Raw genomic sequence first — 19,342 nt, forward strand, 5'->3', positions numbered from 1 at the left:
TGGACACAGAATGCAGCCCACGTCTTCAAGCCCATCCCACAAGTTGCCCTTCAACACGAGTCTTCTTACTTCTCCTCCATCCCCACCCGCTCTGTGGCATCAACCCCATAAGGCCCCTTGTTTCTCACCTCCATTCCTATACACTTAGTCATCGCCCGAGTGCTATGTTTTCTCTTGTGACAACTTAGAAGTGACCCTCAAGATCAGGCCTATCGATCTTCCCCATAGCAGGAAGCGGTGGGAAGGTCCTTAGACTCTCACCTAAGACCGAACCAGGCACTCTGCCCTGCATGCCCTGGCAGCTGTATGTAATTCTGCCCCAGGACATGATGGATCATATAGAGTGTGGGAGCTTAACTGAGGGGGGCTCCATCTGTGCAGCTTTGAGGATGTTGTCATTCATGTTGGGGTGAGACTTTTCAGTGATCAGAAGCTTTGGGGTCACCCACACTCCTGCAAACAAGCCCTCATTCACGTTCTCATCGGTAAATCCAATCTCCTCACTTTACCAAGCTACTCTCGGATGAAGACATTGCTTTGGTCAGTCTTTGCTGCCCTATCTGGAGCGAGCAGATGTTTGTCTATGTCTCCCCAGGACAAGCTCACACGACAGCCCTCATTCCTAGATAAGTGCGGGCCCCTGGTCAATCCGCGGAGTCTCCTACACTCCAATCCAGCTTGCTCTAAGCTGCTATGCTTTGCTGGAGAAAGGAAAGCTACAAACCTCATACACTCATGTTATCTGATCTCGCTGTTCCCTGTTAGTCCTAGGATCCTCCTATGTGATGGCTAACACTGTCAACGTGACAGGATCTAGACCACCCATGAGGCAAGCCTCTGGGCACACCTGTAAGGGATCTTTTTGATTAGGTGATTTGAAACAGAAAGGCTCACCCTTCATGTGGGCAGGACCTTCCACCTGTGGTCCAAATAGAAGCAGGATTAAGGGAAACGCTTTTGTTTCTCACCTGCTGGCTTCGTATCTCGTCGGCAAGTTCATCCACTGTGCTGTTGCTCCTACTGGGCACGCTACCTGTGGCCATCTTTCGCGGACTTCAATCAATGACTTCTTTCAACAAGAAGCCCTGGGCCTCTCCAGGTATCCTTCAGGCCCTCAGTACCAGATGGGGACTGCTGAGGCCTCCAGCCATTGCTGAACTACCCAGACCATTTCCTGTAAGTCAATCTGCTAAATCTCCTTTTGCTATGTATTCATTCTGCCAGTTCTCTTCCTCTGGAGAACCCTAACTAATACACCTACTGACTATCCTGAGTCTTAGCGGGTCCTGATGCAGACCCTGCACTCACCACTGAGGTCCCTGTGTCCCTCTCTCCCCTGACTTCCTAAGGTACAAGCTGAGCCAGTGGATTCCTTTCATCCTCAGGAGTCTCTGCATTTGCCCTAAGTCATGGTCCTCTTCACTCCAATCTCCAGAGAGATGGCATCATTGTCTCCAGTGCTCCTTGGGCTATGAATTCTGTGCACACTTCTGTTATAGCGCCACCATGAAGGGTGGCAACTGTGTCTTATTCATCTTTATATCTCTAGGGTTGGAACACAAAGGCTATGTTCAAAACAGGTTTAACTGAGTGCTGAGGATGTAGCTCAGGGGGTAGAGTGCTTGCCCAGCACGCACACGGCCCAGAGTTTGATCCCCATCCCTGCATAAAATGAGCATTAGCAACGCGCGCGTCTGTCTGTAATCTAAGCACTCAGGAAGTGGAAGAGAAGAATCAGAAGTCTGAGGCTAGCCTGGGTTACACAGAGAATTCCAGGCAAGACAGAGTCTGTCTCAAAATAAAATAAAATGAAAAAAATAAAAAAGTTGGCTAGCTAAGAGCGGAGGTGCTGGGAGGTTAGAGGCACAGACGTGGAAGAGCTCCTCAGCAGAGTGGGAAGGTCTAGAGTGAATGCCCCCCAATAAAGCAGGAGAGAGGATAGTGGGGAACGCAAGAAGGGGCCCGTTGGGTTCAGACAACTAGAAAGACAAAAATGATGCATTCAAGAAAAAGAATTAAGTAAACGTATTTAAAAATTAAATAATAATATATACCTAATTTTAGTCTCCTGCTGGTGGAGGTTCAGTTTTACCAACACCATTTATTAAATAGGCTATCTCCCCCCGCCACTGTGCATGTTTGCCTGTTAAGAATTAGGTGGGCATAGCTTTGTTGGTTTATTTCTGGGCTCTCTATTCTTCTCCATTGGTCAATCTGTTCTTGCACCACCAATCCCAGACTGATTTTGTCACTCTAGCTCTACAGTGTAATTTGAAGTCGGATATTGTGGTACCCCCTGCTGTATTCTTACTCCTTGGGGCTGCCTGGATATCTGTAGTCTTTTGTGGTTCCATGTGAATTCTTGTATTTTTTTTCTTGATCTGTGCAATGTAACATCAGAAATTTGATAGGTATTTAATTAAATCTGTGGGTTAATTTTAATAGTATAGTCATTTTCACAATATTAATTCTGACAATCCATGAACATGGAAGGTCTTCCCACCATTTAGTATTTTATTTGATTTCCTTTTTCAGTGTCTTGAAATTTTCATTGGGAAGGTCTTTTTCTTTAGCTGGGTCTTTTTTTTTAATTTGAGTGGGATATTTTTCCTGATTTTTTTTCTTGGTGATATATTGTTTTAACATATAAAGGATATTGCCTTTATTTTTATATTGGTTTTGTATCTTGCAACTTTACTGTGTTTATTAGACATAGGAGCTTTCTAGTAGATTTTATAGGGTCACCGAAGTAATGTCATGCCATCTGTAAATAGGGAGAGTTTGAATTCTTTCCCATTTTCATTCCCTTTATGCCTCTCTCTTATGTATTCGCTAAGACTGAGCACCATATTAGCCAAGAGAGGGAGCGTGGAGTCTTGGTTCTGATTTTAAAGGAAGTGCTCTCGGTGTGTCTCCACTGAACATACTGTTGACTGTACATGTAAAGACCAACATCTCAGGAGTCCTGTGCTAAAGGCTCAGATACAGCAAAGACCACACAAAGGTGAGCAGGGATTCAAGGGAGGCCGGGGCCAGGGGTCTCTTCCCTGTGGATGTAAAGCTAAATACAGAAGTACAAAAACTTGAAAGAAATGCCACGGTTGTTGCTCAGATGAGAACAAACCTACAGATTTGCGTACACTTAGCTCTTTCTTCTCCTCAGTGGGTTTTCTAAGCAATGGCATAGGCCTGCCCCAGCGGGGGTTGAAGTGTGGGTCAAAAACCTTCGCTATTGCTAGAACTGGGAGGCTGGGGAGCTGAGTGTGATTCCAAACCCACGCTACAAAGACTGCGGGTTTTCCCTTTATATACGGAGTAGAGATGGTTTTGTTCAGAAATATCACAGAACAACACTTCACAGACGATTATGGTCGGTGCACGCAAACACAGGTAGACCACAGGACATGGAAATTACAGGGTGGTGGGAGCTGCTCCTTGGTCTTTTCATTCACAAACCCCAGGCTTGAGTCCCAGTGATGCTGGGAACAGGCTGGTCAGCCATGCAGTGACTTTTCTGAGATGCATAGCAGTATGTGAGCCCAAGAAAGGTCATGCCACTCCACATGTTAACATGGAAAAGTTTACATGTGAATAACTATTTCAATGTATTTTATTATTTAAAACATTTCCTTTTTTTAATTTGTTTTTGTTGTTGTTTTGGTGTGTGTGGGGATGGATTTTTTTTTCCTTTTTGAGACAGTGTTTGTCTGTTTCTGTAGCTTTGGAGCCTGTCCTGGAATTAGCTCTTGTAGACCAGGTTGGCTTCGAACTCACAGAGATCCGCCTGCCTCTGCCTCCTGAGTGCTAGGATTAAAGGGGTGTGCCACCACCTGGTTTAAAACATTTCTCATATTTAACCCATTCATGAAACCCAAGAGCGTTACAGTCAGCAGAGCTCTGAAGAGTGACAAGAAGAGAAGCCTTGACATTACTAAGGAAAAAAATTTGAGTGTCAAAGGAAAACAGCTAAGTTATAGAAACCTTTGACTTGCCCATGCCTTTCCATGAATATATGCCTGTATACATACATGCATACATATACATGTATATATGTGTATATGCACAAAATATGTTTGAATATGTACATGTATACATACATACATTTATACACACATGCATATATGCACATGTGTAAACACACAATACATGTGTGTATGATATATGCGTATGTACATCTGTCCACATATTTGCATAATTTTGAGAACAAAGGGATGAACCTAAGGCCTTACACATGCTAGGTAAGTGCTCTACCATTGAGAAATATTCTCAGTATTATTTTCTTCACTTTTAAAACATTTTAAGGGTCTCACCAAGTTGCCTAGGCTGGCTTTGAATTCATCCTGTAGCTCAGGCCAAGCTCTGACCTTTCATCCTCCTGCACCAGCCTCCCAGTTAGCCAGGATTACAGGCCCTAACAAGGCCACAAATATTTACCTTGACTTGGTTAAAAAAAAAACGGTAATAAGTCAAAGCCATTGGCTTTAATATGCCATATCAAGTCAAAATAATACAATTTTCTTTTAGATGTTTTTTTCTGGAGAGATTCATTCCAGAAAAAAGTTATCACAGCCTCAAATGTGAGGGACATTGGAGAGCATGGGTTTGCTGTGGCACCAATGGCAACCAAGGTTGACACTCCATTATTCCTAATCATCAAACATAGGGGCAGTACGCCACAGAAGTGACAAGGCAGATCCCTCAGAAACGTTAGTGAAATTATCACCAAAACGCCTGATCAGGACGTTAACCTGGCTCAGCACCAGGGCATCTATCATAGGGTTGTAGGGGTCAGGAATGACAAGAACATCTTTCTACAGCCGCGAGAAAGCCCAGCAGGGCAAACAAGAAGATGTAGGGAGGGGAACCTGCAGAGAGAGGCAAAGTTGGGGCAGAGAGGAAAACCTCATCATATGGGCTGCAGGGTTTGTTCCCAGTAGGGACACAATCCAGGACAAGACCCTCCAGTGGGCAGTACACAGGGCGGTGTGTGTGTGTGTGTGTGTGTGTGTGTGTGTGTGTGTGTGTTATGTAGGAACTGCAAAGTCAGGGTCTGGGATGCACACCTGCAGCCTAGAAAAAGTAAGCTGGTGTTCTGAGGGAGTCAAGTCCTGGCAGGAGATAGAATCAGATGGCTACTGGTTTGAGAAGGATTGTCTCTGCCTATCAGAAGATGAAAAGAGGAACTCTATTATTCATTTTTTTTTCTTTTCAAGACAGGTTTCTCTGTGTAGCCCTGGCTGTCCTGGAACTTACTCTGTAAAACAGGCTGTTCTGGAACTCACAGAGATCCAGCTGCCTCTGCCTCCTGAGTGCTGGGATTAAAGGTGTGCGCCACCACCCCCTGGAGTGTTATTCACTTTTAGTTGCTTTTTTTTGAACAAAGAGTTATTTTTATTGTTTTTATTTACATGTATGTGCATGCGTGTCTGTGAATGTATGCTGCATGTGTATGCCCACAGAAACCAGAAGAAGTCATATGATCCCCTGTAATTGGAGTTACAGATGGTTGGGAAGCATCATGTGAGTGCTGAGAATCAAATTAAGTCCTCTGGAAGGGCAGCCAGTGCTCCTAACCACTGAGCTGCCTCTCCAGCCTCTATTTCCTTTCTTTCCTTGTTTTGTAAAGACAAGGTTTCGGGTAGCTTAGGCTAGCCTTGAATTGACTATGTGTCTGAGGGTGACCATGAACTGAACATCCTACCTTTACCTCCCCGGTGCTAGGATGTCAGGTGTGAACCATCACACCAGCTTTGAGAATTTTTATTTATTTAATTTTTAAAAGTATCAATAGTTATATGTATTTGTGTGTGTGTGTGTGTGTGTGTACCTGTGTGTGTCTGTGTGTTCACAAATGCCATAGTATGAGTGTGGGTGTCAGAGGACGATGTCTGGGTTCTCTCCTATCATGTGGGTGCCAGGAATTGAACTCAACTCATTAGGGCTGGCAGCAAGTGCCGTGCCTACTGAGCCATCCTCCCATCTCAGCCCAAGTATTCTTAACATCGAAGTGTCTATTCAAAGGTAGCATCTTCGATCTGGCATGAACTGCTTGTCAACCCCAAACAACTGTTACAGGGAGATGTCAACACCATGAGCATAGGACCCAGCAGGTGACTTCCAACCCCTTGAAATTCGTTCCAAGATTGCCCAGACAACTGCATGTTAAGAGACCATTTGGGGCCGGCTTAAGGAAAAGTGTGGTCTATTTGGAGTGACAGGCTACAGCAGGCATCTCTCTTATAAGAGTCAAAAATACCGTATGTGCATGCTAAGGAAATCTGAAGTCTTACCTGGCAGTGCTGGTTCCTTGTCCAATAAACTTTACACTAGGGGTAAAGTAAGAAATTGCCAAATACACCAGAGCTATCTGCTTTTCCCTCAGAGAAGAAAGCTCAAGGACCTGCCAATCTATGAAACAGGTCTTGTTGGAGCTTGTAAGGATTGCTGCGTGTCCAGAATCGCAGGCAGGGGCCTGCCAGGCTGACTAATGGCAGATAGCATCTGCAACCCTGCCGGTCCCTGACATGCCCTGTTATTACCATGCACTTAATGACTTCGGATCTACATATCTTCTGGTGAGCCCATTGCTCTGCCAAGACAACGAGGCTGCTGGTTAACATCCTACCCAATGCCTCACAAGCCAGCGCAAAGAAAGGAGCAAGCCCTGAGTAAGGGCATTCAGTCTGAAATGTCGCCTCCAGGCTCATGTGTTTGAACACTTGGTCCCCAGAGGCTGGCACTGTTTGGGAAGGTCATGGAATCTCTGGGGTGTGAGGCCTAGCTTGAAGGACTGAGGTCACTAAGGGCAGGCCTTTGTCCACCCACCTCTGCTGCCGGGTCTTTGCTTTCTGGTCTACCGCGATGTGAGGAACCACCACCGTGTGCTCCCACCACAAGGAAGTCCACCACGTCTTCCCCACCACAATGGACTGTATCTCTGAAACTGTGAGCCCAGACGAATTCTTCCTCTCTTAAGATGCTTCTGACGGGCTTTGAATCACAACCAGGAAGGAAACTCACAAACTCCACATTTACCGGGAGAGTTCTGGTAGCACCCACAAAGGTCGTGCTTTCAGCCCAGGGCCCCTCAATCCTCTAGGTTGATGTGCACGGTACACCAGCTGCTACCAACTGGGAAACGTCAGGCCTCTGGGGGCAGCATGGGAATGGCCAAGACAATCAGGACGGCCATCTCTAAAGAGCTCAGGTCAATCACAGGGCATTGCTAACTCTTTGGGTCATATCTACAGAAAACGGGTGATGTGCTCAGGTAAAGAGCAAAGAGGTGCCGCTGTCCCCTTCCTTAAGGAAGAGAGGAGGGTAACAGGACACGTGGGATGAAAGTAGAAGGGGAAGACTGGGGTGGGGAGGCACAAAGGGGTAAAAAGGGATGGGGGAGAAAGAAGGAGGATCAGCAGAAACAAATCATGTTTTAAAATGCCTTCCTAATCCTACCATTTTGTATACTAACTAAAAAATAAACAAAATATTAATTAATCCAAATGGCCTGGCAAGCACCTAGATATGTAAATGCCCTCCAGGAAAGCTGTATGTTCTAGAGGCTTTTTAAATAAGATCATAAAGTAAGTCTACCTCAACGTGGAGGTTGGCACGGTGGTCTCCCTGGCCATGTCCACTGCCACACTGTAAGAACATTTGCCTACTCAGTGGTTCCTAGGGACTTCGTTAAACATAATGTCTGTCCTGTTATAGGCCCTGTCAAAAAAACAAAAACAAAAAACAAAAAACAAACAAAAAAAGAAAAAAGGAGATGACCCACAAGCCAGGAGAGAATTGTTTGCAAAAGATACTTTGAATTAGGAACTACCTAAAATATGCTGAGGACTCTAAAAACTCAATAAAAAGGACACAAAGAACCAATTTAAAAACAGGCAAAAATGGGCTAGAGAAATGACTCAACGATTAAAAGCACTGGCTGCTCTCGCAGAGAACCACATGGAACAACTCAGAACTGTAACTCCAGTCCAGGGAATCCTACGCTATCCTCTGACCTTTGCAGGGACCAGGCATGCCTATGGTACCCTTACATACATGTAGGCAATACACACATAAAGTAAAAATAAATACATCAATATATCTTTGAAATATAAACAAAATCCCTAAACACTCCTTGTAAATAAAATATTCAAGTAGAAAGTTAGCATGTTAAAAGACACTCCATCCAATCACCTGCCAACACAGAGATGGAAATTAAAGCAACCACTATACACCTATCAGGAAAGCCAAAAAAATCCAAACAGAGAGAGCACCAACTGCTGGAGGGAGCGTGGTGCAGGCGGCTCCTGGTGAGAACTCAGAATGGAGCCGCCACTCTGGAAGTCACACTGCGCTGTCAGCTTCTTACAAAGCTGAACCTTCTCACCCTGTGAGCCGGCAGGCGTGCTCCCGGACACTTACGCATGCCCAAACCTGCACACGGGTGCTTAGAGCTGTTTTTTCTTAAGTGCCAGAAAGTTGAGGCAGCCATCGTAACACACAAGACCCAATTCTGCAGAAACTGACATCAGCCTAGAGAAAAGGCAAAAGTGGCTAGCACCGCTGACCGAGGACACACGTGGTTTTACACACGTGGTTTTTACAGTCCCCGATCTCCAAACCTTCCTGCCTCTTTTGTCCCAGAGTCTGGGATGTCGGAGAGCTACAGTCTCCATGCTCACTTAGCATACTCCCCACTAAATTTTCCACCCTGGAAGTTCAGCATGCAAAGCTTCATCTAACGTATACCCACAGGTTTAAAATTCCTCCCTTTTTTGATTATGGCTCAGCCATACAGCAGGCTCCCTGTAACTTTTCAACCCAAGATAAACTGCCACCATCTAGACAAGCTGGCACCAGTGGCCAACTAGAGGAAAGAAGGGCCGAATGCCTCCTACTGATCTTTGATTCTTTGATGAGCTCTGAACATACCCCATATTGAAAATGGATCAAAATGAGTTGTTTCTTCCAATCATGATATCCTTCAGTAGATTATCGGTGGTATATCCAGATAGTGAAATATTACTCAGCACAAAAAAAAAGCAATGAAATGCCAACCATTGAGAGACACAGAGGCTTAAATACATATAACTAAAGAAGTCCTGTGGTATGATCCCAACCCTGACATTCTAGAAATGACAGAACTATAGAAATGATAAAAAGATAAGATTGCCAGGGGCTGGGGGAGGGAGGGGTGAGCAGGAAGCCTTTTTAGCACAGCAGCGCTACCCTGTGTGAGTCTCTCATGGCGGGCGCATGGCATTGACTATTTGGTCAAAGCCGCAGAATGTACGCCACCCAGAAGGAGACTAAATGAACACATGGCCTGTGGCTGATGATGTACCAATGTGGGCACACCAGCAGTAATATCTGTGCCACTGTGGTCGAGGATGCTGGCAACGTAGGAGGCTGTGTTCGTGAGGAAGGTGTTAGGTGGGAAATCTCCGCACCTCCAACTCGATTCTCCTGTGAACCTAAAACTACTCTGTCAACAAATGATTCAGTTCTAGAAAAAGAATTGATCGTGGGTTATTTCTAAGAATGGAAAAAAATGCCAGAGTTAGCTAATCCACCAATCAGGTCCTCCATTCTCAGAGTGTAGGAGGCCTCAAAGTCTTCAATTCCTCTAACACTTCCTTTTCCCACTACCAAGAGAAGCCACTTCCCTGTCTAACGGTGGCCCCATCAGCAGCCCGAACTCTAACACACATCTTCAGTCTATCTGAACTGAACCTTTAGTCCTTCACTCGACAGGTCCTTTTCCACTTCTGCCTCCAAACATAGTCTTGTTTTTAAAGGATTCCTAAGCAGAACTTGCTAGGAATCAGCTTGGTGTGCGAAGGCATAGGCATTAATCAGCCTGTCTTAAAGGTATGCTTTCTGAGACACTTAATGCTCTAACTGTAGCTTAGGAGATTTGATGTGGGATTCCCCTCTGTATACTGTGCATATGTTTTATTACCATTGATTAATAAAGAAGCTGCTTTGGCCTGTGGCAGGGCAGAATAGAGCTAGGTGGGAAAACTAAACTGAATGCGGGGAGAAAGAAGGCAGAATCAGGAGACGCCATTTAGCTGCCAAAGAAGACGCCAGAATCTTACCGGTAGGTCACTGCCTCGTGGTGATACATAGATTTATAGAAGTGGGTTAATTTAAGATGTAAGAGCTAGCTAGAAATATGCCTGAGCCACCAGCCAAACAGTGTTATAATTAGTATAGTTTCTGTGTGGTTATTTGGGTCTGGGCAGCTGGGAAACTAACGTACAGTCTCCTTTTACAGAGATTGAACTGTAAGCAGTGTTGCTAGTGAGCACTGAGAAAGTGAGCAGATGTGGACCTGATAGGACCCGGCCCTCCCCACCTTAGTTTCAATGACAGGGTCTCTCACTGAACCTGGAGCTATCCCATCCACATGCTTCTGCCTCCCAGAACCGGGACTGTGGGCACACATTTCTGTGCTTGGCTTTTTCCATGGGTGCTGGGGTCTGAATTTGGGTCCTCAAACTTGCATGACAAGCACTTTACTGACCAAGTTTTCTCCCCAGCTCCTGTTTTTTGATTTTTGTTATTAAAATGTTTAATATTTTAAAGTTTAGCTTGTATGTACAAGACAAGGAAAGCAGAGGAATGGCAGAGAAGTACCTGTCACTCCCTGTTTACCTTTAGACACTCACCCTTGTGTTGTTATAAGGCGGCTTGTGTTGTTATAAGGCCCGTTTGGCAGCTCAGATCCGAAATAACCACACAGAAACTGTATCAATTAAATTACTGCTTGGCCCATCAGCTCTAGCTTCTTATTGGCTAGCTCTTACATATTAATTTAACCTATCTCTATTAATCTGTGTATAGCCACATGGCTGTGGCTTATCAGGTAAAGTTCCCAGTAACTGTCTCCGGCAGGGCTACACGGCTTCTCCCCGACTCTGCCCTTCTTCCCACAGCATTCAGTTTAGTTTTTCCCACCTAGCTAAGTTCTGCCCTATCGACAGGCTAAGGCAGTTTCTTTACTCATTAGTGGTAATCACAGCATACAGAGGGGACTCCCACATCACCCTTGTGGAGCATTATTGAGTGTGTGTGCAGGTCAGAGTCTGACATTCAGTGTCTCCCAACCGTCACTTGTACTCAGAGCTTCCACTAGTCCATCTAGCTGCTCCTGGGACCCCTGTTCCTGCCTCCCGATTGCTGCAATTACAGGCAGGCCACCCCACATGCGCCTGCATCTACATGAGTGCTGGGAATCTGAACTCAGATCCTCATGTTTGCACAGCAAGCATCTCCCAAACCAATTCTTGTCTTTTGAGAAGGGTCTCACACAGCACAGTCTGGTCTTGAAGCCATGATTCTTGTGTCTCCGCCCTCTGGATGGAGGGATTCCAGGCATGCACAGCTGTACATGTGTTCATTTTTATTTTTAAAGCTCTTTCTTAATAAAGAAAGAGCTTAATAAAGCTCTTTCATTCTTACAAAAGTCCTGGGTATTTGAAGTTGAACAAATAGCTAATATTATTCTTACCCGATGTTGCTCATCAGAATTTGGTGGACAGTTGGAAACGACTGTATCACACTCCTTGGCTGGGGAGCAAAAAGAACAATGAACAGTTTGGTAAAGAAAGTACACACTCCAGTCTAAGACCTAAAATTAGAACTCGGAATTAAGAGCTGCCTTGACATCTGGTAAAATTGGGATGGATTTGAATGAGGACAAGTTCAGGTCCCAACTCTTCTCTCCGGCCATGTTCTTCTTGGGAGGGGGAAGGGATTAAGCATGGTTTTGTTGATTTTGGAGAACCAGGGTCTCTTTCACTGCCAACAAATAGAATTATTCAAACAAGGCTATAGCCTTACCAGGGGATCCAGAGACACCTCACCCTGTAAAGACACCTCACCCTGTAGTTCCCACAGAAGCTGTACTCTTTCAAGTGCTCCATTTTCCTAAATGCATCCTGGTGTGGCTCTGTACACTATGAGGTTCCCCAGGGTAGAGGTGTAGGTGACTCTATAGCTGCACCCCTATTTCATCTGTTCAGGACTAAACACCATGTGTTTGGCCAGCCCCATCACCTTAGGGTAGCATCCTGTCTTCATCAACAGGATATAGAGATGGCCATCAAAACTACTTCCTGATCAATGCAGTGGCCAGGCCATGGTCAAGGCCATTTGATGAGAATGAATTATCTGTTCTTGGCTAACTAACTTCACTGGTGACAGCTGCCTGGGGTGGACTTGAACTTGGCCTATGTGGCTCAATGAGCCCCCCCCCTTTGGTTTTTCGAGATAGAGTTTCTATGTGTAGCTTTGGGGCCTGTCCTGGAACTCTCTCTCTGTAGACCAGGTTGACCTTGAACTCGCAGAGATCTGCCTGCCTCTGCCTCCCAAGTGCTGGAATTAAAAGCTTGAGTCACCATCGCCTAGCATGAAGCCATCTCTTGTCCCAGGATGAAACCACTGTTAAGTGGCTGGAGAGGATGGTGGCAGGTTAGTCTCTGGACACACACTTGTCCCAGCAGTGAGAGCACAGTACCTTGGCTGACTGTTGCTTGGGTTCCACTGACTAAGGGGATTCTCTGGTGCTTTGTGTGCACAGTGACCATGTGAGCCTCCTGTGCTTGGGTCTGTTCTAAACATGATCTGTGCATGTACAGCAGCAGCACAGATGATGTGTGGCTCTTCTTGGGCTGGCAGAAGGAAAGGGGCTTTCCACTCAGGGAGAACCCTGTTCGGCACCTTGGTTGATGCAATTCAGGGTAGTGACCTGCCTGCCCCTTCATGGCCTTTTCCCTTACCACTGCCTATCTTTCTCTTGACCCCTAAGGGCAATGAAGTGGTCAGGCAGGGCAGGGCTGAGGACCCTGTGCTGATCAGTAAAGACAGGAGGCAGAGCATTGACTACCATTGCTCCCCCAGCCAGTGCACCTGCACTTTGCTCAGCATTGCTGCTTCCTGTACCCGAAGAGTAAATCTTGCCACTGGGGAGTTGGAGGGCCCCACCCAGGCTACAAACAAGAGCACTCAACTGGATGGAGTCCAGACCCCCAGGAGATCCATGACTAGTCCCTGGAGGAAGGGCCATCAAGGGTTTGTGTAATTTGAACATTCCATACAGCAGGCTATGTGCAGGTGATGCTGAAGTTGTAAAATGAACATTCCAGAAGCTGGGAGAAAGTAACTCAGCACCAGAGTGTTCGCCTAGCATACACAATGGTCTGGGTTTGATCTCCAGCATCACAATTAAAAAAAAATTGAAGTGAAATGTGTATTCTGGGTGCTTAAAATAACAGCAAAGTTCAAATTCCTGGGGCTAGGACTATATCTCAACATTAAAGCAATTCCCCAGCATGCATGAATGCTCAGATTCATACAAAGATGAACAGGATCAATCTATATCACTTTTCTTTGCATTTTAAATATTTTAAAATATTTTATTTTATTTTAATTAATATGTGTATATGTGGGTGCCCTTAGAGGCCAGAAGAGGGCACCGGATCCCCTGGAGCTGGAGTTACAGGCTGTATATGGGTGCTGGGAGCCAAACTCAGGTCCTCTGGAGGAGCAGCACGTATTCATAAACCTTGAGCCATCTCTCCGGCCCCTGCAGCTTAAATTTACTATGAGATGTTTTTGAATCTCATAGTAGGAGAGAGGCACTCCAAAGGAAATTTAGGTTTTTGTATGTATGTGTGTATGTATGTATGTATGTTTGTGTTTTCAGGACTGGGTGTTGAACTAAGCTCCTCACACATACATAACAGATGATCTACCACTGAGCTCGTCTCTGGGTTCCTTTTTGACTGTCTGGTGTCAGGGTCTTGCCTAGTTGCTTAGGATAGCCTCATTCTGTAACCCAGGTAGGCTCTGAACTCCCCATCCTCCTGCCTCAGCCTTCCCAGTAACAGGCCTGTACCACCAGGACAGGCAAAGATGAAATGTTTCTTTAATTTACATGAGGGCTCTCCTCTGTGTACAGTTGCCTCCTGCCGTGAACGCTCACTCAAAAACCAGCACTGTTTTCCCCAAGCACATTCGCAAATGTGACAGGAAGACACATCCTCTTCAGGATGCTCAAGCTAGCAGCTGCTGGGAGAAGTCAGGAGATTCGTGATGGAAGTGTACTGAGCCCCTGCAAGGTAGCATAACAGCTTCATCAGCAGCAATCACCATGGCAACACACCTTTAAGTGTGTTTATGAGAATTTGTCTAGAAAGGTCTGAGGAGGGAAGAACAACCTTGAATGTCAGCACCACCACCCATGAATTGGGGTCCTGAACCAAAATGAAACGAGAAAAGAAGCAGGCTAAGAGCCAGAAGGTCTCTCTCTCTCTCTCTCTCTCTCTCTCTCTCTCTCTCTCTGCTTCCTGACTGCAGATGTCATGTGACCAGCTGCCTTGCGTCCCTCTGAAAGGACGGATTCTGAAACTTTAAGTAAGATAAGTCCTTCCTTAAGCTGCTTTGTTTGTTTGTTTGTTTTGTTTTGTTTTTGGTTGGGGACTTGGTCTCAGTAACTAGAAAAGTAACTAATCCATGCCCATCTCACGCCCCCCAAGCACCTGCAGGGTCACAAAGGAGCTGCTGGGGAAGATGCCCTGCAGAATGCCCCCAGAAACCCCTGAGCCTAGGGACAGGGACTGGCTCCAGAGGAAGCGATGCTTTTGCCCCTGATGAGAAGCAGGTGTGATAAATCATATGCAGACCACTGAAATTACCCTAGATTTCCACATGACTTACAGCAAAACCACATTGTCCAAAAGCGCTCGAGCTTGCCCCGCACTAAAAAAGACCTCCAAGCCGCGCACAAATAACGTAGGGTTCTCACGACAGAAGGGCAGAGGCTAGGAAGCTTGCCTAACCTATTTAAGAAAATGAGCCTGGAGTCCTTTCTCAACCATTGGGAAACTGTGAAAGCTAATTACCCATGACTACTATATTAAGTAAACTAGACAGCCCAGTTCACAGGAATGCTGGAATTCTAGCTGATACTTAATATAATTAGATTGCAGCTTAGATTATTTTTAGTTCCACAAATTAGCCTCTTAAATTATCTTATATGGATTTTATATTCCTAAAATAACTGTTGCTAAATATTCATTTGTTTGTTTGTCTATGTACTTATTTATATATTTGTGGAGGCCCAAGGTCAATGTGAAGTGTCTTCTATCCACCTTACTGCTTTTGAGACAAGTTCTCTCACTGTTTCAGCAAGGTTGGCTGACCACTGAGCTCACTCCACCCCCAGAACGAGGTTTGCAGACCCAATCCCCATGCCTGTCTTATACACAGTGCTGGGGATCCGAACTCTGGTCCTCGCGTTTATGCAGCAGGCACTATGTGAACTGAGCCATCTCCCCATCCCCATTCAGGAACTCCTTCAGTCAGCATATAAAGTAACAGGTTACAGTGTGGCACATTTTCAGACACAGCATCATTATTCTTTGTTCTTATTCCCCTCAGGCTGGCCGCCTCCACTCCCCCGTCTTAAAGCACAAATTCCACGAGAAAACTATCCAGTGATGGATACATCCTCTTCAAGAAGGTGAAGGAAAACACTATCAGACATTAAATCACCTTATTATTGAATTCAAATTTTAAAACTTCTAACCAAGATTCATTTGCCTATAAAACGGTGCATTTATTTGGAGTTTTAAAAATGATGGACTTTATCCTATCCCCTGGGACACAGGACAACGGGAAGGCCTGCTGCATGGTTTCCAAGTCATGCTTCTTATATTGGACTTGGAGGAAAGACGTGCAAAGCTCGGGTTCTAGGAGCGAGCTGACCACGTTTCCAGCGCAGGATCAGGTCGCTTAGCAGCAATCTTTTCCTTTCAAAACAGGAAATCACATTCAAGGGCAAAGAAGAAAACATCTTAATGACATGTATCCAAAGTGTCCCCCTTGGCCAATCTACTTAGAAGTTTTTGACCGTTCCCAAACTGATTTCTGTGGGGTTTGGGCCAGCCTTCCCTCCATCCCCGGGGGATAAAAGGATGAATGAAATACGTGTGACATGAAATTGGGAGGGAATATCTAGGGGAAGAAGGTGAATTAGCCAGAGGGAGCAGGGGCTGAGACTGCAGAGAGGGGACAATTAGAGTAAAGGATAATGACACGTGTGCAAGGCAAGGCCAGGATGGCAGGCATCACTTTGGATGCTAACTTTAAAATGCAGTTAAAGAGGCTAGAAAAGAGGAACTCTAGATGAGGGACAATTTACCTGTGGAAAGGGTTCAGGGAAAGGCAGCTTGCTGGAAATCTCCCAAGCACAGGCATGGTTTACACTCAAGCCAGGCTCTGGCCTCCTCCTCAATCCCACAGTCCCTCCAGGAACATGCAGAAGACTGACATGTTAATGACATCACTCTAAGGGACAGGAGAGTCTGGGGCCAGGGACGGGACAGAGCAATGCCTTGGCTAAAACCTGAACTTATCCACTGATGGCCCTGGGACTCTCTCCCCCATTCCCACCACCGGGGGCATGTCGGGAAACCCACCCGGGCAGGGGCTCCACCCCTCGGCACAGAAACCAGACAGCCGCGTGCCCTGCCTTCTCCATAGACTGCCCCTGTGCCCTCATCTCTGGGCTGCCCACAGGGTACAAGGTCAACGTTGTGATATAACAAACAGCGTGCTGGCTTTGCAGACACCACACAGGGCCAACGAAGGCTAGGATTTGACCACTTTTGACCCTTACCTTGTTTAAACTTGAGGCTACGGGATATAAAAGATAACTGTTGGGTTGACTTTGGAGCCTGACAAGAATCCCTTGCTGTTTGGCCGCAAAACACTGCTGGGTTTTAATGAAACCTACTCCAAGCCTTCCCAGCCAGAGCTCAGGGCTCACTCATTCCCCATCTTCTTGATGACAACTGATTCAGGGCTGGCCATGTGACCCATACTGCCTGCATCATGGTGCTGGGGAGGCTCCTTGCCCGCCACCATCTTGAACAGCATGGTGGGATGCTGGCAGTGCTGAGACCCTCTTTCCTTTCTCAGCAGAAAGTCTCACCCAGGAACAAGGGCGGTACTAAGGACAGCAGAGACACAGGTCAAAGGCTTGAGCCAAAATCACCCCTAAATGTGTGGATCCAGAGCCCCTTGAGAGCCCTGAGCTAATCAATCGTTTCTTTCCTTCTTTCTCTCTTTCTCTATTTTTTTCCTCTTGGTTTTCTTGAAGCCAAGTTTCATCCTATAGCTCAGGCTGGCCTAGAACTTATTGTGTAGCTCAGGCTGGACTTAAATTCCTACCAGTCTTCCTGGCCTGGCCTTCCAGATCCTAGGATTCTAGGCATGAGCCATGACACCCAATTCTTCCCCTCCTTCTTAAACACATTTGATTCAGTTCAGATACTTGAACACAGAACCCGGCTAGCTTTATTTCATGCCTGGTCAAATACAGTTTATAAGCTGGCATGAAATGATTGGCACATTTTAATAAGGAAACTCATTTCTGAGGACAATTGTGTAGCCAGTCTCGAGCCAAGTTATTGGCCTCTTTCTGTTTTACCATCTTCAGTAAGGAGAACTGTGTTCTGAGTGGCACTTTGTTCCAGAGCTCCAATTAGTCACAAGCTGAAGCCCTTACACCAACTGCTCTTACCTTTAGGGAGGCCGGTGTCTTGAATGGGATACTTGTCTGACTGCAGAAACGGACAAAAGGAGAGAGTTGTTTTTAAATGTCAGTTCTGAGATCAAAGTGAGAAGAGAGCTTTGTGTTGGGTTTCAGTTTAAAACCTTGGGAGCAGGCTGGGGTGTAGCTAGCTCATCGGCAAAGTGCTTGCCTAGCATGCAGAAGGCCCCAGGTTCCATCCCCAGGGTTGGGATATAAAGCAAAATGAAACCTTCCAGGTCTTTAGCCTCAGGCTTATCAGCAGGCCTGACTCACTGCTTTTCTTCTGAGCTGATAGGAACGAAATCAGAGTCGACAGGTTAATGTTGGAACTTGAAACAGAATAACCCCCTCTTAACTTCCTTGGCTCTGACCGCTAAACCACACTTCCTCCCTCTGGGCTGGGCTGTTTTCCCTCTCGACTTCCTGCAGCCTTATGCTCAGATTTTGTCTTTGTGCATTCTGGGAGTGCATGCTTCTTCTCGTCATTTCTGTGACAGTCGTTTGGGTCAACATGTACATGTTCTAGGCAATATTCACTGTTGTAGGACTCTGTCCTGGGCTTGAATCCTGGGACAGGACTCCATGTCAAATATTTTGAATGTTAAAAGAAGGTTAACTAAAAATAGATAAAAGTTAAAAAGTTGACACTCAGCAAAGACCTAGGAACATCTAAGAAGGTCTCTTTGGTATGCATGAAGCAGGAAGAGGACCTAATGCCACTTTGTTGCTATTTCAGAGAAGGTCTCATGTAGCCCAGGCTAGCTTCAAGCTTGCTATATAGTTGAAGATGACTTTAAAGTCCTGATCCTCCTGCCTCTACCTACAGAGTGCTAGGATTACAAGTGTGCACCCCCTTACTCAGTTTATGTGGTACTGGGGATCAAATCCAGGGCTTCATGTATGCTGGGCAGGCACTCTATCCACTGAGCCACATCCCCAGCTCAGGATCTAACACTGTTTTTAGTCTGAGGATTGATGACGCCACAGAGGAGCCCAAGAGAAAGAAGTGTATCTTTGGAAAACCTTGCTTTGGGGTTTCTGGGATTTCCTGGAAATGCTTGGTGACTACAGTGTCATATAAGAAGACCTGGAGAGGCAAAATAAAATGTGCCACCTACCATGGCAAAGGATAAAGTGCTGGGGTCTGTGTCCTCCACTGGCTCCTTGGCCATGTGATCTGGGGAGAGACAAAGAGACAGGGCTGTCTTTGAGACAAAAGCACAAATAAGGCCTCCCCTGTCATCTTCACATCTGAATAGGCTTTCTTTTCCAGGCAATATAAATGGACCTCAACTATTCCTGTGACCTAAAGACCTCTGCAAGTTACTTCAAGGAAGACAGCAAGGGAGAGAAACAGAAAAACAAAACCATGATACTCAGGACTTCAAAACAAACACAAGTTATTTATACATATGTTCAAATACTGGGAGTTATAATCGATCACAAATCATACAAACATATGATCCCCGCAAGTGTGTGCTATGTATTTAGGCCAAGGGACAACCTGAGGTGTTGTCTGCAATAGTCATCTGCCTTCTGTTTATGAGGCGCGTTCTCTCATCAGCCTGGAGCTCACCAAACAGGTGAGGCTGACTGGATAGCAAATCCCAGGGATATGCCTGTCTCTGCCTCCCTGTGCTTAGATGGCAAGTGTGCGCTACCACACCTGGCTTTGTACAGTGGTTTTGGAGAGCCAGTTCAAGTTCCCATGCTTACAAGGCAAGCACTTGCTGACTGAAC

At 45.8% G+C, this 19,342-nt stretch overlaps 1 protein-coding gene across 1 annotated transcript in view; it reads right to left on the reverse strand.

The window, feature by feature from the left end:
- Edaradd (EDAR associated via death domain) overlaps nt 1–19,342 on the reverse strand; it is a 46,742-nt gene that overhangs the window by 16,772 nt on the left and 10,628 nt on the right. Inside the window, exons 2-4 of the mRNA XM_048461140.3 lie at nt 18,721–18,779; nt 17,591–17,630; nt 11,513–11,571 (exon numbers count right to left, since the gene is read on the reverse strand). Of these exons, the coding sequence (XP_048317097.1) occupies nt 11,513–11,571; nt 17,591–17,630; nt 18,721–18,779 (158 nt within the window). The remainder of the gene's footprint in view (nt 1–11,512; nt 11,572–17,590; nt 17,631–18,720; nt 18,780–19,342) is intronic.

Source organism: Myodes glareolus, chromosome 14, assembly GCF_982192425.1.
Source record: "Myodes glareolus chromosome 14, mMyoGla1.1, whole genome shotgun sequence".
NCBI classification, from domain to species: domain Eukaryota; kingdom Metazoa; phylum Chordata; class Mammalia; order Rodentia; family Cricetidae; genus Myodes; species Myodes glareolus.